General features: G+C 29.6%; 6 protein-coding genes and 1 long non-coding RNA gene across 10 annotated transcripts in view; 4 read left to right on the plus strand and 3 right to left on the minus strand.

Moving 5' to 3' along the window:
• The first annotated feature begins 160 nt into the window (after positions 1-160).
• Positions 161-2,094, plus strand: Sys1 (Sys1 golgi trafficking protein). The gene is given in 3 exon segments (XM_089178791.1): positions 161-288; positions 1,317-1,514; positions 1,517-2,094. Coding segments are annotated over 2 exon segments (522 nt in total). The 5' UTR covers positions 161-288; positions 1,317-1,381; the 3' UTR covers positions 1,906-2,094.
• Positions 2,095-2,850, minus strand: ND-13A (NADH dehydrogenase (ubiquinone) 13 kDa A subunit). Its single transcript, XM_015325120.2, has 3 exons — positions 2,675-2,850; positions 2,352-2,528; positions 2,095-2,262 (listed from the first exon to the last, which is right to left on the minus strand). The coding sequence occupies exons 1-3, from the start codon at positions 2,804-2,806 to the stop codon at positions 2,197-2,199; spliced, it is 375 nt and encodes a 124-aa protein (XP_015180606.1). The 5' UTR covers positions 2,807-2,850; the 3' UTR covers positions 2,095-2,196.
• A 623-nt stretch (positions 2,851-3,473) lies between these two features.
• On the plus strand, positions 3,474-6,407 carry LOC107068576 (synaptotagmin-5). 2 transcript variants are annotated; one of them, XM_015325121.2, is made up of 9 exons: positions 3,474-3,818; positions 3,919-4,042; positions 4,258-4,423; positions 4,517-4,710; positions 4,801-4,991; positions 5,174-5,281; positions 5,403-5,523; positions 5,595-5,941; positions 6,006-6,407. In XM_015325121.2, the coding sequence occupies exons 3-9, from the start codon at positions 4,278-4,280 to the stop codon at positions 6,303-6,305; spliced, it is 1,407 nt and encodes a 468-aa protein (XP_015180607.1). In that variant the 5' UTR covers positions 3,474-3,818; positions 3,919-4,042; positions 4,258-4,277; the 3' UTR covers positions 6,306-6,407. The 2 variants fall into 2 exon arrangements, with proteins under 2 accessions (XP_015180607.1, XP_015180608.1); XM_015325122.2 differs by having other exon boundaries at positions 3,968-4,042.
• Positions 6,408-7,542: 1,135 nt separating this feature from the next.
• RpLP1 (ribosomal protein LP1) lies at positions 7,543-8,945 on the minus strand. The gene is made up of 4 exons (XM_015325224.2): positions 8,721-8,945; positions 8,267-8,420; positions 7,906-8,010; positions 7,543-7,644 (listed from the first exon to the last, which is right to left on the minus strand). The coding sequence occupies exons 1-4, from the start codon at positions 8,790-8,792 to the stop codon at positions 7,631-7,633; spliced, it is 345 nt and encodes a 114-aa protein (XP_015180710.1). The 5' UTR covers positions 8,793-8,945; the 3' UTR covers positions 7,543-7,630.
• Positions 8,946-9,921: 976 nt separating this feature from the next.
• Positions 9,922-20,184, plus strand: MBD-R2 (PHD finger protein MBD-R2). Its single transcript, XM_015325228.2, is given in 19 exon segments — positions 9,922-10,715; positions 11,461-11,971; positions 12,073-12,207; positions 12,576-12,602; positions 13,680-13,783; positions 13,965-14,050; positions 14,692-14,972; positions 14,974-15,092; positions 15,208-15,322; positions 15,403-15,707; positions 15,807-15,818; positions 15,936-16,658; positions 17,010-17,141; positions 17,280-17,363; positions 17,840-18,125; positions 18,219-18,356; positions 18,609-19,006; positions 19,090-19,326; positions 19,406-20,184. Coding segments are annotated over 19 exon segments (4,164 nt in total). The 5' UTR covers positions 9,922-10,369; the 3' UTR covers positions 19,531-20,184.
• A 969-nt stretch (positions 20,185-21,153) lies between these two features.
• msn (serine/threonine-protein kinase msn) overlaps positions 21,154-27,900 on the plus strand; it is a 63,299-nt gene continuing 56,552 nt past the window's right edge. For 2 of the 3 annotated variants that reach the window (XM_089178919.1, XM_089178920.1), the window contains exons 1-2: positions 21,154-22,453; positions 24,866-24,931. In XM_089178919.1, the coding sequence (XP_089035045.1) occupies positions 22,388-22,453; positions 24,866-24,931 (132 nt within the window). In that variant the 5' untranslated portion in view covers positions 21,154-22,387. The remainder of the gene's footprint in view (positions 22,454-24,865; positions 24,932-27,900) is intronic. The other variant, XM_089178921.1, reaches the window with a different exon arrangement.
• On the minus strand, positions 22,795-24,859 carry LOC149030492 (uncharacterized). Its single transcript, XR_016178715.1, has 2 exons — positions 23,838-24,859; positions 22,795-23,330 (listed from the first exon to the last, which is right to left on the minus strand). It is a non-coding gene; the product is annotated as an uncharacterized LOC149030492 (long non-coding RNA).

A 27,900-nucleotide genomic window follows, 5' to 3' on the forward strand; every position in this document is an offset into this window, starting at 1 on the left:
CAAAGAAAAATAAGATTACCCAAAATCATTTTCTAAATAACTTAGCTGATATATCATTTCCTTATATTACCGACAATCGATAATAGTAAATTCATGTTTTTTTGATAATCGATAATAGTAGATTGCCATTTAAAAAATGTTATTCACAAGGCTTATGCAACTATTACTTGATAATTATTCTAACCAATAGCGTGTTACCGCGATTGCGGGAATTTCGCAAAGTTTGTATATCTCGAATTCTATTGGTCATATTATTATGCTAATTCTAAAATGAAAATACGTCTGACCGTAAGCATAACTTTTTAATAATGATCTAATTTAAAAAGAAAAAACAATTTTACATAATTAATTATATATAAAAATTATTTTTAATATAAACTCTGTAATTTGTATAAAATCTTAAAATGATTTTTACTAAATAAGAACATTATTATTATTAAATTCATCTCTAATATAATTGTGAAAATAAATTACGAATATTATCAATAATGATTTTATGATTTTCTATAATTCAAAAGCTTAATAAAAATTTGAATATTTATTCATTTATAGAATTCTATTAAAATTTATTTAATAATATTAAATAATATTTTCCTATGACACATTTTCTATTTGATGATAATAATAATAATACACACAAAGAAAAGCGAATACATCACGATTTTCGTAATGCAGTTTATACGCGTGACTCATGTTTTTGTTTTATGATTTATACGTTCTTATTATTAATGATGAAATTTAAATAAAATATTTATTACAAATATCGAATATCGAGTTAAAACAAACTTCGATTAGAGTCTCCGTATGGCGCTTATGATTCTAACCTTTATCAGGATTACTATCTATTATTAATTTGTTGTTCCTCTTTATTGGATTTATTTTATTTTCCAATAATAGTAATAATGATAATTACTCTGATATAAACATAATGTTGTGATTAAATATATTATTACGAGGAATTTTACCAACCCTAAGTATGTAAAAGTATTTCCATCTTTATTGTGTGTACTGTGTGTGCATTTCTGTGAATGTGTGTTAAATAAACATGTCAGTTTGAATTTGACGTGGAACTTTATAATTTATTATAATTAATGCAATACATTTTGTTTTATATTTGAATCATAATCTTTAAATCAATTGAAACGTTTAAACAAAACATTTGAGGTTAGAAAAATATAGGTTAAATATTGAAAAGTTTTGGTAAATAATTTTATATAAAATTGCATGAGAATAACAATGTAAAGTACTGAACTAAATATTATTAAGTCTGAAATGTGTAATGTATATTTTATTGATATTTATATTTTGTTTTTTAGGGCACTTGAAAAAAATATAATATCTCATTAACAACTATAATGGAAATAACAATAAACGAAATTGGATGGTTTTTGTCAATGAAATGAAATTATTTTCAAGCAGAGCAATGAACAATATTTCTGGTCAATTTCGTAAGACCACATGGGATCCTATTCTCATAATATCTCAAATAGTGGCGGTGCAATCCGTCATGTATTTTTTCTTGGAATATGGATTTGGATTATAGCATCGCTTTTAGGCTCAACAAATTCTTTGGACTATGCATTTCAATACAAGGAAATACACATTCGTAATTTTGGAGGACAATTAGTAATAGTAATTTTTATTTTAAACGCATTGGTAGGTGCCATGGCTTTATGGTGGTTAGTACAGAGAACAAAACAGTGTATGGACTTTGCGTGTACAGCTCATTTGATACACTTGTGTTGTTGTTGGGCATACAATGCCAGTTTTCCAACGTCGTTCAGTTGGTGGAGTTTAAATGTCGTTTCGTTAAGTATAATGTGTGTATGCGGAGAATTTCTTTGTATGAGAACAGAATTACAAGCAATACCACTCGGTATGAATAATCAAAAAACAGCCTTGTAATAAAGAAATGTATATATATATATATTAATTAATGAACATGCCAGTCATTAATATGAGAATACAATAATTTTCTTTAATATGTTACTTTCATTATATTCATAAGTCTAAGTATTTCTCTTAGACTAATAAGAATCATAAGTTTTATAAACTATTTATAAATACAAATATATACTATACGATATAACAATATCAGCACAGTTACTATACGTTTTATTAATATAATATATATTAGTAGTTTAGTTAACAACAATTTACATATTTTTGACTATTTGTATTTAATCTGTAAATCATTTAATGATCATGTTCTTGGTGAAATTCCAATCCGCAATAACCACAAGTATTTGGACCTGGTTCATCCTGTGTAAAGAGATAAAACAATACATTTAATATATTTGTTAGTCAAATTTTTAGTTCAAATAAGCTATGATATTTCATTAGATTTTTACCAAATTAATGTAAACTTTTGGATGTCCTAGAGGACCACCACCACCATCGCAAGCTACAATGCGACTTTTTACAGGCTTTGATGGTACTTTGGATATTAAATTTATAGCCCAATTTGGATTAACATGTTTTGGTCTGTCGACAAATCTTAGAAGTCGATAATCATCAGGTTCAAATTTCTAGAAAATAAATAACAGAATTCTTGTTTATTTATAATCTATGAAAATCAATAACGCAAATAATATTTAAAATATAATATATAAATGAACTCTCTCTTTAGATTGAATATAATCAAAATTATTAAGTAATTTTTAAATAAGCTTACCTGTCCAGTATGAGTTGTAATATCAGGTACTTTATCAGAATATTTTCGTATAAACAAACTCACTACTGGTAAGTTTATTTGTGATATTTTACTGGATGATTCCAGCACACGTAAAATACCCTTGTTCGCCATATTTATTAGCTGTTATGACACTGCACCGTAAGAGGTCTCCTATTTATATTTTTATTCTTCTACGATACAGTTTAGGTTAGATAATTTAGGTTAAGTTGAATAATCAATTTTTAATTATAACAAATATTTCTAATTAATGAATATGACCAATATGATGTAGAATGTTTAATTATAAATATATTTTAGACTTGTAATTTTATTATGTTGTTATTCGTAATTTTCGATTTTCAATATATCGATTGCGATTCAATTATATCGATCCTAAATTTAAATCGAAATCGAAGACTCGCAATTTGAAATAGTGTTACATTTAATTGAAATTGTAATAATTATTATTATATTATTATAATAAATTAAATATTTCTTATTGTTATAATTAAATAATTAAAATTATCTATATACATTTATATCATTTGAATTATTTCAATATTTTCGATAGAGATACATTTTAAAATAAGAATCATCATTAAAATAAAAGTGCGATAAAATATGTACAACCCATCAACATGGAATAAAAATACCATTTATATATATTAAAAATAAAATAGATCAAATTCCAAAGATAAAATATAAGAAAATTAAAATCTAAAAAATCTATAAGTATGCATTTTCAACTTATAATCTCGAGGATCATGCGCGTGAAATATATTCCATGTAGTGACCTTTATACCAGGTCTTGATTGAACAGGAAGATAGGGTGTTTTGGTAAGATTAAAATCATGGAATCAATTGTTGATCATTTGAGGATACGTTTCATGAATCTACACGAAATGATTTTGTAAAAACAACAACTTCTTCGACAAAATTTGATTCGATTATATTTTATTTTGTAAATATGATGAGGGTGCGAAATGGAATGAGACATAGAGAAAATAATTGAAAAAGGGGCCGCCAGTTGATCTAATAATTAGGAGTAAGAATTCTCTTAGGTACAGGGATATCGATCCGCCTGGGGTAGCGAGCAATGCGACGTCTCTATAACGTGAAACAGCTTTTCTGCTTATTTATCGTCGTAAGTGTGTTGTATATGTGCGCTAGAATAGTAAAAAACGAGATAGAATCAGTGCTTTTTCCCTTATGCGACAAGTACCTTATACCATATATGTTTCAAGGCCACAGAAAGCCTTACCGGCAACAGATGTTTTGCATTTGCGTACGTAGATCGAAAGGAATTTCAACTTTAAATCAACAACGGGATATCAATTAAGGATAATGTAACACAAATAATAATCAACGGTGAGTCGAAATTAATGTTTTTCTAAATAATAATAATTATAATCTCGATAATCGTAACTCACTGTCATCGGTAGTAACAAAATTTGATCAATTTTAATAATTTTAGAAAATTATCGTAAAATATTAAAGGTTTGAGTTATGGGGTATCAATGAGTATCCGATTTGTTTTTGATTATTAATGAAAGATTTAATGGAGATTATTTTATTTAAAATAGATACAAGAACGAATTTTAATATGGACGTTCACGGAGCTGGAGTGGTTGCAGTTTTAGGAACCGTTGGGGCTGCTACTGGAGCTATTTCAGCGGTTATCGTTTACACGATTTGTGCACGTCGTCGAAGATCACCATTACTTCCTTCAGGCATTGGTCCTCTTAATTGGTTTGTTTTTTATTTTCCTTATTTATTACATGTATCAGATCTATCTAACACATTTTATTTTAAAATGATATTTATACCGTAAATTAATTACAGGTTCGAAAAAGATTTGTTGAACAGAGCTGAAGAGGCTGCAAGATCTTCGAAGGATGTTCTAGTTGGATTAGGATCAAGTGTATCTCTTGGTCGTGATAGTAGAACTCCAAAACACAGTGCTAGTCGTTCTGATGATGAAGAATGGCAATCGGATCATGTATTCGACAGCATTGCGAGTGATTCTCCAAGAAAAAGTAAGAGTTTTTATACGAGAATATTGTTCAACATTATTCCAATGGAATTTGATCAAAAGAATTATTATTAATTAACATATTTGTTTATAGTTCGACATCATTTGTCGGAATCCGATGATATTCCACCATCACCTATGAGTCCTCTTACACCACCTTTACCCGAAGGTGCAGTTGTAGCATCAGAAAAACGAATGGTAATCGTTAAACATCCTCCTAGAAGTTTAGATAGCTCTCATTCGAGACTTAATAGTCTTGAAATAGAATCAGAACCACGGAACAAGGTATACAATAATTAATTTTATATTCGTCACGGTAATTATGACAATGGATTGAATCAATGAAATTGTAATGTGCGTAAAGTAAATTATAAGATTAATTTTAAGATTCAATCTATTATCATAATTATCGACTATAATTGTTCTTTATGTGTGTACTGTGTTTTTATCGTTAAATTGATTCATAGCTCTCTTCTGTCTCGTCGACATCTTCGACGGATGAGTTTAGGGGTGAATTAGAAATAGGTTTGATTCACGATGCTACCGATGGTATTTTGACTGTACGACTTATAGAGGTATTTAATATTTCATATAATTCATTTTTGTTAAATAAATTTTGAATTGATTAACTTGAAACAAAATTACCCTCTACACACATGCTCCTATATAAATATTTGATTCTTCCTTTTTTAAAAGGCTCGTAATTTACGTGCTCGTGAACTTAGTGGAACAGCCGATCCTTATGCTAAAATTCGTCTGTTACCTGATCGAAGTAACGTATGGCAAACGAGAATACATAGACATACTTTAAATCCAGGTAAAATTGATGATACAATATCATTAAAATACATTCATTATTTAATTACGTATTTTGTTTTCCCTCAATAGTTTTCGATGAGGATTTTGTTTTCGAAGTTAATCCAAAAACATCATTATGCGACAGAACTTTGGAGGTTCTCCTATACGATTTCGATGCATTTTCTAGACACCGTGGATTGGGTTACGCGCAATTTCATTTATCTACTTTGGTAGATATTCTTGGATTAAATCTTGAAATCGTTAGAGTACCAATATTGCGTTATGGGGCTGAGGGTGGTTTTAGAGTACCACCTTTGGGTGAATTGATGGTGTCTCTTTCATATCAACTATTAGCAGAAAAATTGACTGTAATTGTAGTCAGGGCTAAGAATTTACCGATATCTGACGAGTCAACAAGTTGCAATCCATATGTAAAGGTAGGCGAACAAATAAAAAATATAAAGGAAATATTTTATTATAACATTTTCCATTATTTATTAGGTGATACTTAAGCAAGATGGGAAAACTATTAAGAAGAAGAAATCTAGTATCAAACGGGATGCAACTAGTCCAGTCTGGAATGATATTCTTAGCTTTGATGTTCCTAATGAAAGCTTTTCAAAGTGTGCATTAGAATTTTTAATATTGCGTGCTAACGGTGAGCTAATAGCAAAATGCGAGGTTTCTAGTAAATGTCAGAAAGAACTCTTCCATCGTGTCTTGTCAGGGAAGGGTGCTTCTGCACAATGGTTACCCTTATCCGAACCGGAAATTCATCGTATCGATGAATTTAAAGAATAAGCACCTAATGTAACTTGCAGATCGTTGATCCAAGAGTCTACATGCTTATTTATAATTCTGTCTATAATAAGAAATACTTAAAGAAAAGAAGAAAAAAAAGAATCTATAACGAATTAAATCGCACATATACTATTTTCACTAAATACAAGAACATAAGTTTATAAAACGCAAATGATATTTTCAGATATTGATTACAAAAACACGCTCTACTACATATTGTCATGTTTATTCAGAGAATTATTTTCTACGATATTAATATAAATTAAAAAAGAAGAAGAAAAAAAAGAAGATATATTAACTATAAAAAGTCGATTATTTCAAGAGTTTTTTATTTAATATATTATCTTTTTTTTTACTTGAAATTTGTGTATATCGAACATATTTAATTAAAAAGAAAAAAAATTTTAAGATTATGAGACGCACAGTTCTGCTGGTAAAAAAGAAAAAAAAAGAAAAATAAATGCCGTGCGAACGATCTCTAAATTAAAGGACTATAAATTTCATGCAGTTGTGATATTATGTATATTATCCGAGCCAACTGCATGGATATGCTGATCTCATAGATGTAATTGTTGGATCTGTCTGATAGACTGAAACTTCATAGAATATATATATATATATATATGAGAATATAATTATTCTTTCTATATATACATGGCCAATATTGTAAAACTGTAGTTTGTAATAATGTAATTGTAATATTAGTTTCCTGTTGACACGACAATTTGCAGGATATTTTCAATGTCGAAATGAAAGCAGGTTTTTTCAAACGATGCTAAAATTCAATAAGTGTCTCATAGTTTCCAAATTTAAAATTTAGGAAAGATATATATTGTATATTTGCAAAAAAAAAAAAAAGAAGTTAAATACACGTATTATATTGTCTCTAATATTTCATGAGATGATAATAGCAAAGTCCGAAATGTTTGTTCAAATACTGTGAACTTCTTATCACGAGGAATCACGTATTTTAGATAAATCTATTATCCACACGCATACATACGAAAAACATGTACTTTTATTTGTAAACGCACATCCGTTATAACTAAATAATTATAAAAATAACACATTAATGCCTGATACATAAAAATACCCAATATCAATAATAGATTTTAAATGTGCCTATCGCGTGCACGTGTTACGTTTAAGTATTCGTATAGAATAATTGTAAAATTGTGCTTACCATCTACTTTATGCTTCCTCTGATGTGACAAGAAAAAGTACAAATACTTCATAATAATTTTCAATTTTTAAAATGTTTTATTCACTGTACAATATAACTGTACATAAAAGAGGAATGGACCAACATAATGCGATCCCTGAGTTTAATCGAACAAACCTGTAAAGGAATGAAATTTAATTAGTATACAAATTTACGTTTACATTTTTATATATATATATAAAAAAAGAAAAATATTTAAATGTAAAGACTATTCTCATTTAATTGTATTATCTTCATATATGCTATCAGCAGCTAATACATGATTAAATAATCATTGAATATACTTTTACTTGGATTAGAATAAATATTATATTATAATAAGCTCGTGGTAAAATAGAAAAGATAAGAAGATTTTGTTGAAAATTTATTTCAACTTACCGAAACCCATGTCCTCGTCTGATTCTTCTTCAGGTTCTTCTTTCTTCTTTTCTTCCTTAGCTGGGGCAGCTTCCGTACTAGCGGGTGCAGCTGCAGCAGCAGCAACTAAAACAAAAAACGTGCTCATTAATATAAAGAAAATTATTAATATATAATATTAATTAAAGATTTTGTGTTTAATTGTTGATAACAGAATTTAAGTCAAAAGTGAAGAACAAATGACTAAATAAGATTCTATTTTCATTTGATATTTCCTCGATCGCTGACCATTCTAACAATATAACTATGTATAGAAAGGTGGATGAAGAGGACAATAAAATAAGACAAATATTTAAATACATAATAGTAATAAAATACATACCACCAGCACCAGCAGGTGCAGCACCAACACCAGATCCAATTCTAGTGATGAGATCTTTTACGTTAATTCCTTCCAAAGCCTTGGCAAAAAGTCCAGGCCAGTAGGATTCTACATCCACGTTGGCAGCCTTTAAAATTGTTTGAATCTTTTCACCCTGTAATATATAAATGAAAATGTTTAAATTATACATTCATTATATATTGCTTTCACATAGCATATAGCATTTCATATAGCATATATTCACATATATATTGTTGTTTCGTTTTTAAACTTGACTATTCTTTTTTTTTTCTAAATAAAATAATTTTTACAATTTCAATAAATAAAACAATTGGAGAATAAAAAAAAGAATTATAATAATAAAACAAAATTAATTTGAATAATTATATACAATAATATATAAACTACACGTGTGAAGTAAAACATGGTGTAAATATACATGAAATTTTCTTACCGTTACGGCGATTTCATCGTCAACGAGAATAAGAGCGGAATAAACGCAAGCGAGCTCAGCCTTCGTAGACATGTTTATTATCTTAATTGAAATTATTTAGACTCGATGAATTTTAATATTAGTGCAAGTCGCCGATTTGGCCTTAGCTCCGCAAGAGAGAACAAGCACACGGATAACGTTGGGCTGATGGAAAGGAACAGAAGGGAAGGCGGTAAGCGGATGTCACGTGTAAAAATGGGCACTCTTAAGGAGAATTTACAACGTTGCTACATCTGGTGAATATTAACTTCGTAGTTGTCTCTGATTGGATGAACTCCAATGAAATCCTGCCTTAATGGTAGTAAAAATAAATAATGTATTTTCGATATTATTTTAAATAATTATCTTTAGAATAAATATTTAATAAAATAATACAAAAAATTCAATATATATATATATATATATATATATATATATATAAAGAAAATATTATAAAGAAACATTAATTGAAAGGAAATATTTTATTTTATCTACGAAGTACATATTTAATTTGAAAATGATCAATATGCAGAACTGTGTTGTAATTAGAACAATACTGTTATATATATTTTGTAATGTTAATCTTTATAAACTTGTATGTGTGTACAAGTATTGCGCAAGTTTATTAGAAATTGCAGTCTATTATATGACGTAATCGATGTTATACCAGTACGTGTCATTATTGATGTATAATTATTTCTTGTGGTTGATAATTATTAAAAAATAACACATGAAATATTTATTGGTCTATTAATGTAGTTAATAAAATAATATGGACATTGATTACGTAAAATCTCGTATGTAAAATGTACATAAACGAAAATAGTACATATTAAGTACATTTGAAATACGTCGACTTTAGTAGGATGTCGCTACTTGCATTCATTGGTCGAAATTGTTTCTCTATCGATAGTTCCTTGTATCGATTGATAATCAAACAAATCAATTTCCCAGCTTAATTAAATTAATCAAACAAATAAATAATAAAAGATTAAATATAAATAAAAAAGAAGGTCGAGATAATTAAATAAAAACAATCAATACGAAATATAAGATAGAATAACTATAATAAAGATCAGAGGAACAAAGAAGATAGTTATATCGAAAATCGAATGGAGGGAGAGTTTCGAGATAAGTTAATCGATAATTAGTACATGATTTGTCCAATAGGAATAGGATTGGTCGACCGTTGTGTCAGTAGTGAAACGGACGTCGTCGGTCTAGTTAGTGATTAATCGAGTATTCGTGAAGTGTAAAGGGCGCGCGCGTTCGCGAGGCGCTTCGAGCGAGCTTTTTCTAAGTTTTAGTTAACAACGCAAGGTAGTCGTCGTCAACGATGACGACTGCGCTTAGAACGTGATAATATCCCAAATTAATAGATAGATAGCTAACTAGATAAACAGATAAATTGATAGAACAACAAGCTACGGTATAAGGATTAAACGAAGACAACGGAGTTAAAGAAGTTGAAGAAGCCGAAGTCTAGAAGAAGAAGAAGAAGAAGAAGAAGAAATTAGTAGTAGGAGAAGAAGAAGGAGGTGGTGAATGTGTGGTAGTGGTGCAGTGCTGAGATAGGCCTGTGTCGGCGAATGTTTCTTTCGAATGATCGTTGCTATGTAGTACCGGCGTAAATGAAGCGGCGGCGTATAGCACGCTCGCGTGCTAAGAAGGGGCTACCGCCAACGGTGCCGATTACGAGAATGGCGCGCAAATGTTGCGTGCCCAACTGCGAAATTGACGTACAGGAGGCACGTAACAAGGGTCTACCTCTTCATAAATTTCCTAAGGACGCTGTACTTAGAGGCAGGTGGTTGACGGGTGCTCCTTTCGGTTCTAACTTCAAGCCGACGCCCGGTCAAATCGTTTGCCATAGACATTTTAAACGTGCCGACTATGAAGCCGCCAATAAAACTAACAAGCTAACGTTGAAGAAAGGCAGCATACCATCGGTATTTACCGACTATGATAACCACCCAGGTATCTTTACCTCGAAATTTTAATCTACGTTACTTTATTGTTTTCCTATAATATTATTTTTATTATTTAATTTATTTATTTCTTTTACATTTAACAAAGAGAGAGAGAGAGAGAGAGAGAAAGAAAAAGAAAAAATAGTTAACATTGTCATATAACTCGTGCGTCCTTTTTCTCTTTCTTCTTTCGCCCCTTACATCTTCCCTCCTCATCCTTCTTTTCTTCCACCTCCTACCCTACTCCTACTCCTACTCCTACTTCTACTCTGCTTCCTCCACCTTCTTTTACCCCTCCTTTTTTCCTCACACTTCTCTACTTTCGGTGGCTTTTCTCCTCCCCTCTTATACTCCTCGTTTCTTCGTATTTACAATACTCGCGTGTACGCGATACCTGCAAGAGAGAGAGAGAGAGAAAGAGAGAGAGGACATACAAAATCATGGATTTCTTTTTTAAATAAACTATTTCTTCCTATGAATTTTTATTTTTATGTTTACAAAAATAGAATATCTTTCTTCAGATAAAAAAAACCAAAACATTAGAATTATTTATGCATGATTGAAGCAAATGAAACTTTTGGAGATGTTCTTTTTGATATTCTTTTATTTCAATAATGCATTTGTTTTTAATCTTTAATATTTGTTTTTTTCCATAATAACAAATAGATTGTTAATAAATAATCATTATTACTTGTTTCTTAAGACTCATATTGTTTGACATGTGTTATAAGAATGATTGTTTATGTTTTCAGATCCAGTAATCATGTCTGTTAAAACCTCCACTTCTTATGCCCAAGAAGATTTGGATTTAATAAATGCTGAGATTTTAAATATGAGACATTCTCCTGTATTATCAGAAGATAAGACTTCTAAGTTTGACAGTAACAATGAGACAAGTTGTTCTAAACCAGAATCGTCAGCAGATTCAGTTAATTCATTGGAGACTTCTAATTTAACGAATCAGGAGTGCAAGTCGTTATCTACGGAAAATGATTCGAGTATTAAAAAAGAAGAATCTTCTAATGATCCAGATGCTAAAGTAAATAATATGGCAGTTCAGTTGGGTATCGTTGAACCTGAAACAAAGATGCAAAATGTTTCCAAAGATTTGATTCTTCCAACAGAATTAAATGGTTTTAAGGAAGTAGATGAGAAGGAACTTAACAAAAATTCCAACAATTCCAAAGCTAAAGTGTTAACTTGCGGAGGTTTAAAATTCTTCCAAGGTGCCAAATTGGAAGCAAAAGATTTCAATGAAACGTGGTATGTTTGATATTCGAACAAAATGATGTGTTTTACAATGAGTTATATTGTTATATATTACGATCGTGTAATGGATTAATAATCGTCAATATTTTTGGAAGGTATTCTGCTAAAGTGGTGGAAACAGATTGGGAAGATAGAGAAGTTTTGATACATTTTGATAATTGGAGTACGAGATTCGATGAATGGATACCAATGGATAGTTCGAGACTAAGAGTATTGCAAACAGTACCTAAGTAAGTAAATATTATTTATGTTATAAGATTTGATATCTCCTCTTTAGAGGATAAAGCAATGCATATGTAAAAACTTACCATTTGCAATCACATTTCAATAATGCTTGTACAGTTTTCATGATATACTTATATGGCATCTTTTAATTTATTTATAGATTTTTCTTTCTATACAATTGTTAATCTTGTTAATATGTAAATTATAATTTCATGAGACCTGTAATGGCAAAAAATTCATACATCCTGATCATTATCGTATTTAACTTGTCTTCTAAATAAGTGCTAAGATTACTACCTATTATTGAAATTAATAGTAACGTTTACTAAATCATGACAGTTGTATAATCTGTCTTATATGTTTTTCTTTAAAGCGAGCAAACTTGGGTGCTGCCATCTCCGTAAGTGGATATTGCGTTATTAGAGAGGATAGATAATAAAATTTTGTAGCAATTCTTGTTGTTTTTTTTTTTTTTTAGAACGTAATTGAACATTCCTCTTATATGGTAATAATCTTAATTTGTTTGTAGATCTGTAGAATATTTTCTTTCTTTCTATCAAATATTTTTTCTTATAGCTTTGCGTAAATATAAATTTCTTCTAAAGTTTATTTCTGCTAACCACACTCTTTTAAATATCTTTTTCTTGAAAAATGAATGCATCTTTGGATGCATTCTATGTATCATCGATTGTAGAAAGTATTTCTTTTTTCTATTAGTAGTAGTTAGTTGGCTGTTCTCTTTTTAAGGATAATAATGAAGAATCTGTATAGTGTTTTTAATTATAGAAGAACGTATGAATAAAATAATTTATTACTTATATATACATTGGTAGCAGTTTGTTATTGTTTGTTTTAAAGTTGATAAAAGGTATAATAATCGAAGCGCTTGCATGTAAACATGATTCAAATAAATTTTTGCAAACTTACAATTTAAGGTATTCATCGATATATATACATATATATATTTAGCTTTTTTCCATTGCATCATAGACATCATATACAAAGTTAATAAATTGTTCAAATATATAAATACAACTGAAAAAAAATCATAATCATGCTTATATCACAATACTTTCTATCTCATATTTGTTTATAATAAGTGTTTCATTTTTATCCTCTTCTATCAAATTTTATTTCTTATTTTTTCCTTTTTTTTTTTTTTTTTTTTTTAATGTAATATATATTTAATGATACTTGTGATGACATACGTATTATTTTTATATTTTTGTTTAAATTTAAATTTCATATGTGGGGGAGGGATGGTTAAACAAAACAAAAGAAAAAACAAACGAAATTATGTTACTTTCATCTCAAGGATGAGAAATTATTTTGATAAATATTATTAAATATGTTATGTTGCATTTAAAATCCTTTATATGCAAGAGTAAGGTTGCACAAATCATAATAGGCGAATTTAATTGATTATCGTTTTATTTACTTAAACGCGGAAGGTAATATGTCAATTTGACACCCCCAGGGAAACCTCGAGCATGAAAGAGTTCGCAGTTGGAGAAAGGATCCTTGCTACGTGGGTGGATGGTAGAAAATATCCTGCTAAAGTAAACGCCGTCTTAGGGAATGGTAAGTAACCTAACCTTTACAACACTACCACCACTACCACTACCACCGTATGAAAGACAGAGATCGACAGTGTCCTCTCATTGTCCATTTGACGTTTTCACTTTGGGGAGGAGGACATTTTTTTGTTGTTGATTTATAATATTAAATCTAGTTAGTTATTATAAATAATTTATTTTCTTAGATAAATACGACGTGCTATTTGATGATGGATACGCAAAGATTATCAGGTCCTCGAAGATGACTAAATGCACTACCCCGCCCAAAACGGTATGCATATAATTATTGAGGTTATGTATTTATTTCTAACCCTTTTATTTTCAGATAAAGTTTATTTTCTTGTATGATTTTGACGTTTCTATCTATTAATTCATAAATCAACTTAAAGAGGTAGTCCTTTTTTATTATTTATTACATTTTTATTCAAATTGACATTACTTGTAATAATATTTTTCTTTATTGTTATTATTGTTAGATTTTTATATTTGTCTAGTGAAAATAAAATTAAATAAATTCGATGATCTAAATTATTTCATTGCACTGTTTTAATTGATTAAAACAGTGACATATTTATAGAAAACATTTTCATAAAAATGTAACCTTTTTCAATAACTTTGTTTTATTTATAATCATTGATTTATAATATTATTTATTTTGGCTCTATGAAGAAAGTGAACAAATAAACAATTATTTTTGATTAACATAGTTTTATTGTTTGGTGTTATAGAGCTGCCATATGTCTGCAGTATATGTCTTTTACAGTACATGAATATTTGTTTGAGGTTAAAAGTTCATTAAAGATAATTAAAACAGTCATTTTGTAAATAAGTATTTTGTATTTAAATATATTTAATTTTGATGACAAATTAACTGAAACGTACATTTTTATTTTAATTACAATTGTATAGCAGCAACCAGTTCGAGGAGACAGTTATATAGGAAGTAAGCAAGAGAGAAGAGACAAGAAAAGAAAACATACGGTCATGGAGCTGTTCAATACGCATTCTAGAAAACGTTCTAAACACGACAATGATAAAACAACTAAGAAAGAAGAATCTGTTTCCCGTAGCAATGTAGATAGTTTCCCTGAATCAAAGTTTGATTTGGATGGCACTTTATTTGGACCTTGTTACGATCCTGGTACAGATTTATTAAAAGGGTTTAACACAACTGTGCCTAAACCCAAACCTATACCAAAAAAACAAAAAAGAAATGCATAAATCTGATACAGAGCAAGAAGAGCAAGTTGGTCCAGCATGGGTTGATGGCGAACCACAAGGGATTGAATCTTACATCGTAGATGGAAATGATGGTAAATAATTCTTTGTTTTTATTTTTTTTTTAAGTATATTTAAATCTATCAATTTCTAGCTATAATATTTTGTATTTATTGTATGACCTGATATAAAAATTCTTTTGTTTTATAGGACCACGTCGTTCTATTATTGTACATGATAAAAGATTACCACCAGGATGGCAGAAACATTTTACTCAAAGAAAAGCTGGCAATTCTGCTGGAAAATGGGATGTTTTATTTATACAGTAAGTGAAAGATTTTAGATGCATTGTTTATCTGTATTATCTGAAATTGTCATAATGTCTTACACTAAGTATTGTTTTAGCAAGCCAACTGGAAAAAAATTTCGATCGAGAAATGACATAAGGACATTTATGGAAAGCAAAGGTCAATTCGACTTTGATCCAGAGAAATTTGATTTTTGTATTCACCGTAAGAAAAGGAATCATGCGCCGAAGATAAAGCAAGAACAACATACTACACCGGAAGTTCCAAAGAAGATTAAAACGTTATTGCCCAAAGTAAAAACACCAGTTTCTAATGAAAATACATCACTTGCGTCACCTAATACTCCAGTTAACGTACCAGTTACATCTCCAGGAATTACTGGAACTCCACTTAATAATGGAGGTATAATATATTTTGTTTCTTATTATTAAGATATTTGAAAATAAAGAATATCATTTTAATTTTTATTCTTATATTTATTATGTTTTAAATATACATTAGGAGCAATTTATTGTAAGTATGTATATTTTGATGATATATATATATATATTTAAAAAGATACAATTATATTATTAATTAATTAAAATAAGTATTTAATATTATCATTTAAATAAATTTTTGTTTAAGCAGCTGTATTCATTGGTGGTCTTCGAGTAGAAATGGAAGACAGCGCCTATAAGTGTCCTAAACAAGGATGTAATAAGACTTTCAGGAAAGAAAATCTTTTACAAATGCATATAAAGCATTATCATCCTGAGTATTCGAAATTTTTGGGTTCCACGCCAAATGTTGCAGATCTGGCATATGCAAGAACAATCGGAGAGTCCATAGAAGACATTATACCAAAAAAATCGACACCTTTATCAGACAAAGTTCATAAATTTGGAAAAAAGAAAGCTTCTCAAGAAAGATCACCAGCGACTCTGACGCAATCGGGATTAAATTTTGTACAACCTTCTTCTCCATTTGTATTTGAGGAACAAGAAGATGAAGTTAATCATGTAGAGAAATTTAATGATTTACATAAAGAAGATAATAAATTAGAAGCAATGTCACCTATCTCAAATCGTAGCATAGAAATGGATGAGGATATTGAGAAAAGAAAAGAAAATTCGTGTGCCATGTCACCGGATACATTGTTTGGTATACAAATTAGAGAAGAGAGATCGGAGAAAGTTGGAATTAAAACATTATTACCTGTAGTACGACCACCTGTGACATCAGAAGTACAAAGGGTCGATAGATCCAAGTCTTTAGATGATTCTCTGCATACCGAAAAGGGTAAAGGTCAAAGAAAACGTCAGTTATCTGAATATAGTTCAGATGTTCCATCTAAAGGAAAAAAACGACATGGTATTTAATATTTTACAGTTTGTTTTTTTTATTGTGTAAATTAATTACTTGTTGAATAATTTCTGTCCTATTCAAAATTAATTTAAATCATTAGAATGTAATAAAAATATTTATTTCATTAATCATTAATCAATTACCCATTTATTTTGACTATATTAATCATTATAGTCAGTGATTTGTCTTTATCAAATATCCACTTAGAATAAATTTTCTGTTTCTCAAAAGCATCAAAAAATCAGGTATCGTATAAGAAAGAAATGAAACAGAAATTATGCAACGACCTAACACATATCATCAGAGTCAATAAATAATATATTTAATGTAAGATTAATATTTAATGTACCTGAATAGATATGGCTGATATTTTAGATGATTATGGTGACCTTGATGACAGTGCAGTCGATGCAGAAGGTCCTACTGTTCCTATATATAGATACAGTCGTAGGAAATCTGATTGTAAAAGTGACGAAAATAGTCAAAATAGTAAGTTCACTATTTTATGTCATTAAATTTTCATTTACTATCAAGATCTAATCACATTATGTAATATTAAATATTTCTTTTGGTTATTATTATTATTATTATTATTTCATTATCGTATTATTTTTGTATTGCTCCTAGGTCAACTTAATGATTCTCGCCTTGAGAAAGGCGACCCCTTAAAAGGGGATTCTACAAAAAGAGATATTAGTAATGATGCGGAAGGTATTTTGTTCGTTTTTTTTAAACACCATTTTTTATTTCAACATTATTATTACATTATCCCTCCTTTAATTTTCATTATTAACGAACCATATCATTTTTTACACAATTAATATTAATATTAACAAGTTATTAGCCGTAATAAATATAATTAAAATAATTATTAATAATAAGAAACATATTTAGAAATATTAAATAATTTTCATAAAAAAAAAACATTCAGCTAATTGCTCGTATCATTTAATTTTTTTATCTGTGTGAATGAAAAAACACTTATTTTAAGATGAACATCTTTAGTATAAAAATAGAGAAATTATCAGGCAATTTTCCTAATAGGGATATGCTACTGTTAATTTAAAAACAAAAAATTTCCCATTCTTCTGGTTAAGCATTAAGAAAAATAATTATTGAAAAATACCTAATTGAACTGTATGAATTTATTAAATTAACTATCGTATTTTTTGATATCTTATTTATAGAAAGTGAAGGAGTTATGATGATGATTAATGGAGAAATGGTCAAAGTAGAACAACTTAGGCGAGAAGAAATAATAAATTGCACATGTGGATATATGGAAGAGGATGGTTTAATGATACAATGTGATCTTTGCTTATGTTGGCAACATGGTCATTGTAATGCCATAGAAAAGGAAAAGGATGTTCCTGAAAAATATGTTTGTTACATATGTCGTCATCCGTATCGAGAAAGGCCATCGAAAAAATATTATCATGATCAAGATTGGATAAAAGAAGGCAAATTACCCAGGTATATAACACATAGATTATATTTATATAATTATTTTTTAATAACAATATTAAATTCTTATAAAATATTTTTTGTTTGTTTTTTTTTAATTAGTTTACCAAGCAGAACGAAAGATCAAAATGCAATAAATACAAGAACTGCAATATTAAAGCGTTCGTACGATTTAGTATCTGCTTTATTGCAAATGCAACAAATACTTCATAGTTTAAGGGTGAAAATAAACGTGGCACAGTAAGTAAAATATTTCATTATTATTTGATATCATTGAATTCGATGTGTTATTCGATATTCGGGGTATATTTACAATCGATTATAGTCGTGTGAGATTGATTTTTTGTTCAGATCAAGATTTTTCATCAGCCGAAAATGTGTACATAAGAATTTCAATCAATAATGGCCACACTTTGGCTTGAATGAAAAGTATAATAGCTAATCACTAATGACAAATATTGTTCTTAATATGTTTATTTGTATGCATATTAGGAAGAAAGATCATCCGAAATTATATCTTTGGGCCAAAAATTGGGAAAAATTGGATGTACCCAAACCGGACACAGAACCTATTCCTGTAATGGAAATAATAAAAACACCTGTAGATTTTATCGATACAAGTTCAGAAACTTCTAGACGTACTGATATTAAAACAGAAACTAAAACATCCGTTAAGGATGATCACGATGACAAATCAATAGCCTCGGATTCGGAATTAATGAAAATTTTAGAAGAAGATAGCTCTAATTCCAACGAGTCTAAAGTAATGTGTAAAAAAGAAGATTTAGCTAATTCAAAAGGTGGCCATATATTATTAGACGCGTTAACAAGGAATGGTAGTCCAAATGAGAAACAAAAATTGAAGCTCGAAAATTTAACAGAAAATATAAGTAAGTTGAAACAAAATATTTTTTTTCATATTTTTTTCTTATAATTGAAGGTGTTTATTATATTATTTTTATTATTATGATAGATACATATGGATCGGAAGATAGCAAATCGGCGTCAGGATTATTCGCGGATAACATTCATGGTGAAACAGATGTACCTGAAATTGGACAGGAATTATTAACTCCTTTACAACCATTTATACCAGAACCAGAAGCACCTATAGATTCTTCTGAATGTCGAATGAGATTATTGGAGCACATTGAACATTTTCAAAATCATATAGAATCAAGATTAATGTCATTAGAAGCTCAAGTTTCTGGTATGCTTATAATTTATAAAGAATAATCAACTTGAAATATCAAATAATATTAATCGTTATTTTTTTCTTTTTTTTATAGCTTTGGAAGCTATGGATTCTGACGAGATCATACCTAGTCCTGATGTGCAACCACGAACGAAGCAAACAGTACAAATGTTGCTTAGAGATTTGAATACAGTTCGTAAATTAGCTGCCTTATGTTAAAACATTTGGTTCTACAAATAGGATCTTGTAATAAAGATGATTTAAGCATTGGAAAATAATATTGCACAATGAAGTTACTTAAACGAATGTTACATTCATAATGTTTCTAAATGTCAGTGTGCAATACGTGATGTAAAGTATCTTTAAGACACAATTTCGTAAATTCCTACGTAAACTAATTTAGCCCTTTTTGTGTATAGTCATATTAAATAGAAAAGTAAGTTAATTATTATAATCACAGATTTTATATATCTATCAGTATATATCAATATATCTTTATTATCTACATAGGGTTATCACCCTAGTAGAAATCGCTTTTCCCAAAGATTCGTTTGTTTAGTAACACGTTTATGCAATGATAAGATGCGGTTACAGCTGTACAAACAACAGCTGATATTTTAGTACAGTTTCTTATGTGATACTATGGACACGGTATTTTTGTTAAATATTTTTTATTTTTATTATTGTACATCTTGCATTAAATAGTTCTAAAAAATGAATCTAAAGTAAATCAAGAAAGAATTCGCGCGGTGTTTATTATTTATTTCAATATTGATAGAAATATAATAATAAATATTTCAGAATCTGTGATAGATGGGAAAAGCGATTTTTATTTGACACATATTATGTATATATTATGTAAACGGGAAAAGCGATTTATATTTTACACATATTATGTATATATTCATATAGATATATTTTATTATATATCATTAAAATAAATAATTTAGATATATTGATATAAATATTTAGTTTTTAATATCATTATATACTGATTATATACGGAAAATAGCTTTAATTTCGTGGACTTTATAGTTGTTGCATTTTTCATATTATTATATTCATCATCATTATGAGATCAGAGCAAATAATTGAATATTTTTTCAGGATAAATAACAAAATATTTTTAAACATCTGGTGTGTTCTTAACACCATGAACAGATTAAAAATAATTAAGAAAAACTATAAATAATTATTACAAAATTAATATGGGTAACAAAATATTTTTATTGTAATAATGTAATGTTACATTATTAACATTATTTTTATTAAATTAATATGTTTTCCTTGTTTCTTAGTAAAATATACGTTCCACAAACAACAAAATCATTATCCTTTGACTTTGTTGCCTGGTTCGACATCGATGTCTGGATAGAACATTTGTATTTTCCCGCTATAGTTCAACAATGTAATAAAGAAATGATTTCACAGATGTCGCTAGAATTCATAAATTATGAATTATTTGATTACCGTCCGAGTATATCATAAATGATGAATCGCTGTTGTTTATGAGTTATTATAACAAGTTATTTAACAAAACATAAATAAAAATTCGATAAATCATAGTTTTTATCGTAGTTGCAATGAAAAGTGCTTGTAGTCTATTAGCTTCGTTTTAGACGACGACATTCGTAAACGGGAAATAGCATGGAAGGATAGACACATTGAATTGACGCGTGGGAGCAGAGAGAGAGAGAGAGAAAGAGAGAAAAAAATAAAGAAAGAAAGAAAAAGAGAGAAGGGTAGTCGGTGCATGCGCATTGGGTGTGCATGAGTAAGAGTGCGTCGGGAGGAGTGGTGACGGGGATGCCGGTGGGGGGTGAAGAACTGTAGAAGGCGGTGGAAGAGAGGGAGAGAAGGAACGAGAGGGCAGTCGCACAGGACGTGGAACGGCCGTTGCCGTGGAGCGTGTGCGCTTAACTTTCGGGCTACGTTTATCTTAAATATATTCGTTATGACGATACAGTGATCCAGCGCTGAGCGCTGCGACCGTACGTATTTACGATTCGTTCGGCTACGGCAGCGAGAACGAAGAAGACTATAAAAAACTATAATAACAATAACGACTACTACAACTATACGACGAAGACGACGGTGACGACGGTGACGACGACGCGAGATGGAGGCGCGTCGCGAGACGGTCTGATCGTGGTGTAGCTTACTGTTTCCGTCCTTCTCTCGTTTCGTTCCTTTACTCTCGTGTATTAGTATATACCTTCGCTGGGGTCTTCCTCCTCCTCTCTTTTGTGAAATCGAGTGTGTGCGCCATGTGCCGCCGTCGTTCTACTCCTGTCGTCGCTGCTCGCGTGTGTCTTATTCCTTTTAAAGTGGATTTTAACATCATCGAGTAGGACCTCCCATTTCTTATTTCCTTTACCCGACCCTATTTCCCTCCCTCCCTTTTGCCTTTCTTTTATGAAAAATAAAAAGTTTCTACGAAGGGGAAGGAAGAAAGTGTCTTTAGTCTTCTGTTCCTTAGAGGAGGTTCGCCGGTACGCCCATCTCCCTACGATTGAGAAAGAGAAGGAGAAAGAAAGACAGAGATAGATATATAGATAGAAAGAGAGAGAAACGGAAAGAAAGAAAGAGTAAGAGAGAGAGAGAGAGAGAGATAGAAAGAGAAGGAATTTTCTTCTCTCCATTATTAGTGATCGTCGTCTCGTGTCCGGTACGTCGCAGAGTGCAAGTACGACAACTCGGAAAACGAAGAAATCTAGAAAGGCACATTATTCTCTTTTATATCAAATCTTTGTATTTTTGACTGTATCTCGTGGTGTGCCAATTGAGAGAAATAGAAGACAGAGAGAGAGAGAGAGATAGAGATATATAGAGAAAGAAAGAACGAAAGAGCGAGAGAGAGAGAGAAAGATAGCAAGTAAGTCTGACGATTTGGTGGGGGTAGTGGGGTGTTGGTAGTGGAAGGTGGAGTGAAGTCAGCAAGGCTGAGAGAGAGAGAGAGAGAGCGAGAAGGAAATATAAGAAACGAGAAGAGTGAAGAGAGAGGGGACACGTCTGGTCCGATTCCGTGCGTTCGAACGAGAGAGATAACGCGAGGGAGCGCAAGTGGCGTATCAAGATGGCGCATAATTTGGCACCGAGCGTCAACTGCTCGCTCGACGACATTGACCTGAACGCCCTGAAGGTACGTAAATATAAATATCATTTTATTCTAACGTATGTTGTTATTTATGATTATTCATATTTGTATATACCGGCATTTATTTCATTCTTAATTATCGACCAAATACATTCGATTAGTAGTCATGGAAAATCTAACGCACACAAAGAGAAAGAAAGAGAGAGAGAGAGAGAGAAAGAGAGAGAGAGAGAAAGAAGTTGATAGATAGAGAGACAGAGAGAAAGAGAGAGACTGAACGTTGATGATGATGATGAGAGATCGGGCTTTTGGTATTGGTCAGATGAAGATAACACGTACACGATCATCGACAAATTTGATCCAATGAAAACGTAATTTCCTCTCTATTTTGTTGGAAATAAATTTCTTTCTTTATTATTATTATTTTTTTTTGATGTCTCGACACGAGGGAGGATATGAAGTGTACAAGTAGTTAGAGAAAGAAAGAATGAAAGAGAAAGAGAGAGAGAGAAGAGGGAGAGGTCCTCGTATTCTCTCGTTCGATACTTCCCGTCTCGCGCAAACGTCTTCGAGAAGAATTGAACACTACCAAGAAGTTCCTATTTCTTTATTTTTTCTTCTTCTTCTTCTCTTTCCCTCTTGCCTTCTATCTTTTACTTCTTTAACTCGTGACCGGCCATCGAAGACATTCCGGAAGCGTCCGAGCGTATCGCATAACATCCGTTGACAGCTTGGCGCGAATCCCATCCAACCAATTTTCCTTCCGATTTTTAAATTCTTCCCCACAAACTTTGTTTTTTTCCTTTTTTGGTATTTAACAAAAGGCGTCACACTGTTAGGTACTTACTTTTCATTGTATATTTGCATCATATGTTAACCCTTTGCACTCCTATGTCGAGTGTGACTCGACATCGGTTTTTATCTAAAAAGATATCATAAATTTGAAAATTACAAAATATAACATAATGAAAATAAAAAATGGACATTTTATTTAATTTATTTCTTCCTTTACAATATATTTAAATGACCATAATTTTTAATTAAAGTAAATTTTCAATAAATATTTAAAATCATTGGAATCTGCTGAAAACAAAATTGAAATATAATTCGGAGTGCAAAGGGTTAAAAGAATATTCCTTTTAAATATTCAATGTTTCCTCTGTTGTTTGTAACAATGGGTTTTAGGTGTGGTGTACCAATGATGGTAGTGTTTATTGCACAATTGCAATTAATTATTGTCATTAAATATTAATAATATCATTTTTTCACTATTTACTAACTCTTATAATTCAGTATTATTAATTGAATTGAATTTTGTTCTTTAGTTTTATTTTAATATCTTTGCAACCGCTACTACTGTATATCTCAACAGTTTAAACGTTTCCAATGATTTTACATTATTTACAGGCTTTTAATTCAATTTGCTAACGTGTATATCTCAGGGCTTCTCAAACTTTTCCACTTGACGAAACCCCTTTTACTCGAGTAAATATTTTCATGACCCTGTATATATAGATTCTGCACTATCTTCTCTTCCACTATTCACATTAACTTACAGACGTACATTATGTGCAGTGTTGTTTAAATCATTTAGAATTAAATTTTGATATATTGAAATTTCATCGACCATCTATGGGCTCACAAAGCACCACACTTAAAACTTAAAGCTTAAATAATTTAGAATTAAATTTTGATATATTGAAATTTCATCGATCACATATGGGCTCTCAAAAACACCACACTTGAAACTTCCTTGCCTCTCGTACTTTGTATTACAATTGCAATTGATTTGTATTAGAAAATATTTTCAATGATTTTTCAATATTTACATACTTTTAATTCAATATAGAGATTTTATTTCAAATATGTTTTAATACAAGCATTAAATATGGTATATGTATGTTGCATCGTGTACGCGTATACACGTTCTAATTTTAAAATAAAGTATCGGGTAAAGTTAGATGGTTATCATGTATATTTATATATTTGAAAATTGTCGTATATTATTATTATATATGTAGATATAATAATATTTACGTATAGGTCACTACAAGCTGCGCATAAAATAATAATCGATTTATCGTTTAATTTAACGTTAAATTGTCGCCATGTTGTAAACACAAGGTGTACACATTTTATTTTGTATAATATCTTTTTTTATTCTTGTTTAACGGTTCTAAACCTCTCTCCTAGCCTCACCCCCTCTCTCTCTCTCTTTCTCGTCTGTTCGATGCGTGTTTATGCGATATATCGATCGTGAGAACGAACTAATGCAAAATAACTCGTTAGAAAGTAAGTTAACGTTAACTTGTGCTCTAACACCGTTTAACTTTGTCTCTTTCCTTCCTCCATTCCTCTCTCAATCTCTCTCTCTCTCTCTCTCAATTTTTTGTTCTTTTTCTTACTTTTATTATTTCCATTTCTTTCTAATTCATTGACTCGTTTCCATTGTTACAGGAACCCGCTGGGATATTTGAGCTGATCGAAGTTGTTGGTAATGGAACGTACGGGCAAGTTTACAAAGTAAGTCTTTTTGCAATAATCCTTTTTTTATTTTTTTTTTTTCGATTTATCTATCTATATATCGATCTATCGATCGATCGAAGGATCTTCTATTTGTCGGCAATTACTTAATGGTCAGACAAGTTTTTCTATGCTTTTAACATGCGACTGATTCCACTCCTGTTATACCTGTAAATACTTGAATACCAATACACGTTTATTATATATACAGTAATTGATTGAAGAATACTACTAAATGTAACTAAATACATATATACTTATTATCTACGGGTGTGTTAGTTGTATTACGAGATACGTAACGAGCAAGAACTATTTCTAATTCAATCTTATAATTTCAATAACATTTCACGAGATTATACGTGATTATTTTATAGATTTTTATTTACAAATTGTTTATAAAATATGTTCAATTATATTAATATAATTAATATATATTATATAGTAGTAACTCGACCTAGTGGGCTCAGGGGCGGCCAGACTCCTGCGCTTTGCAAGGGAGGTCGGGGCTGCCCGCGGGACCGCTATGGTCATAGGTTTCTCCCCGCAAGGGGCCCGGGTACAATGGTCCAGAGACTGAGCGCCCGGGTAAACAAACCTCAAGAAAAACAAAAAAAAATATAGTAGTAACAGTTCAATTATATTAACATCACTTATTTTAAATTGTGTACGCGTAATGCAGGCACGTATATTAATATTAAATTATTTAATTTTAAATTAGTAGTATGATTCAAGTTAGAAGAATTTAATAATATTTGTTTTTCATTATTGTTTGATAAAATCTACGTAATTTTTTCTTTATTTAGTTAGGATCAAAAGTGTTGAATCGTTGAGAGAACTTACTCGACTTGTACAAATATTACACACACAATATATATATATATTTCTAAACCGTGTAGTTTAAAATAACGGTATGATTGAAAAAGGAAGAACTTTAAATTCTTTTTGGTTTCTTTATCTTGTAATAAAATCGTGGTTATTATTTTTTGATTTAATTATATATATATATATAATCTATTATAAAATTCCATAATAAATTGTAGATCATATAAAATATATATTTTATTTGATCTAATAATATTACAATAACAAACAAAAAATTATAGATATAATCTATTATAAAATTCTATAATAAATTATATAATATAAATTGTAGATTATATAAAATATATATTTTATTTGATCTAATAATATAACAATAACAAAAATATAATTATATATAATATAATTATCAATTAAATCAATATTACAATAACAAACAAAAAATTATAGATATAATCTATTATAAAATTCTATAATAAATTATATAATATAAATTGTAGATTATATAAAATATATATTTTATTAGATATTATAATATAATATAAATATATTTTATTTAATAGAATAACAAAACAACAAAAATTATATAATAAAAATATAATTACAGATAATATAATTATTTATGATATTATTAGGTCGAGTCATAAGTAACTTTCGATGCAACTATGTAGAAACTATTTTTCATATTTACCTACTATAAATCACCAAAACAAACAGATTTTTGATATCACTGTATAGATGAGAATTCAGTTAGTCTTCTGTCAACTTTTTTATGTAGTCAATGTTACCATTGTTTAACCATTTTTCTTAACTTCTGAAATGGATAGTAAAAAGTGAATATATTCGACATGTTATGCTTTAAAAATTTAAACAAGGTAATAGCACTAAAGTGGCAGCTGAAAAAATATGCAGCGTATACGGTGCAGAATTGATAACTGATAGGGCAGTCAGAAATTGGTTTGCAAAATTCCATTCTGAAGATACGACCATAAAAGACGAACCGAGTGTAGGACGTTTTTTCAACTTTGACGAACCTTTTAAAGGTAATATTGGAGCAAAATTCAATTGATATACGTCCAACAGATACAAAGAGTACAAAGAAACTCCATGAAAAGTGTCCTGCACTTATTAGTGACAAAAACACCATTCTTTGTCTCATAAAATACGAAAGTTATTTATGACTCGATTTAATAATATTACAATAACAAAACAAAAAAATTATAGATACAATTACTATTATAAAATACTCTATAATAAATTATATAATTAATTATAGATCACATATAAAATATATATATATGTATATTTTATTTGATCTAATAATAATAATAATAATAGAATAACAAAACTTCGTTGAATTGTCATTAAAATCTTTTACTTGAAATCTAATATATTACATTGCAATGATTTATATAAATAATTGAAATAATTTCGACGAAAAATATCGTCGTTTTATTATGATTAAGGAAGAAAATATTTCAAATTCTTGTTTTTTTTTTCATCGTAAGATAAATTTATTTTGTATTTTTTTTTCTTTTTTTTTTCTTTTCTTTCCTTTTTTTCTTTCCTTTTCTTTCTTTTTCTTACCAGGAAAAAATTAAGGTAAAATTTATGCGTCAGGTTTTACGTGATGTCTAGTCATGCAGAACGTATAATAGTTCGACAACTATGATGATGACGATGATAATGATGATGATGATGATGATGATGATGATGCGAATGAAATTTGCAGAAACTTTTAACGTTCTTGCAATTGCTAATCGCAATTTCTATCGAATCCAAAGCTCATTAGTCGATTGAATCGGAATGATGATATGTTTCATGCGATTACGAGAAACCTTTTATCGTTTCGTCGGATTTGAATTTATTTAATTGATCGTTCTAGTTAATTTTTAATTATCGAACATATACTACGATACATTTAATCTTTCTTCTACATTTTTTTTTTGGTCTTTTATTTTATTTTTTCCTTTTTTTTTTTTTTCTCTAAAGCGATATCATCGACAAGTAGAATACAGTATGATGTTTGAACGATGACCGTGTTTTTATTTTGTGCTTAGGAATCATTCGAAGTGCAGTTAAGCACTTTTCTAAGTGACGTATATTCTTCGTCTGGAAGGAAATAACAAGTTGAATATGTTGATTAGATT

This window comes from Polistes dominula, unplaced genomic scaffold (assembly GCF_049000335.1).
Source record: "Polistes dominula isolate Pdom_NZ unplaced genomic scaffold, Pdom_raw_medaka contig_18, whole genome shotgun sequence".
NCBI classification, from domain to species: Eukaryota; Metazoa; Arthropoda; class Insecta; order Hymenoptera; family Vespidae; genus Polistes; species Polistes dominula.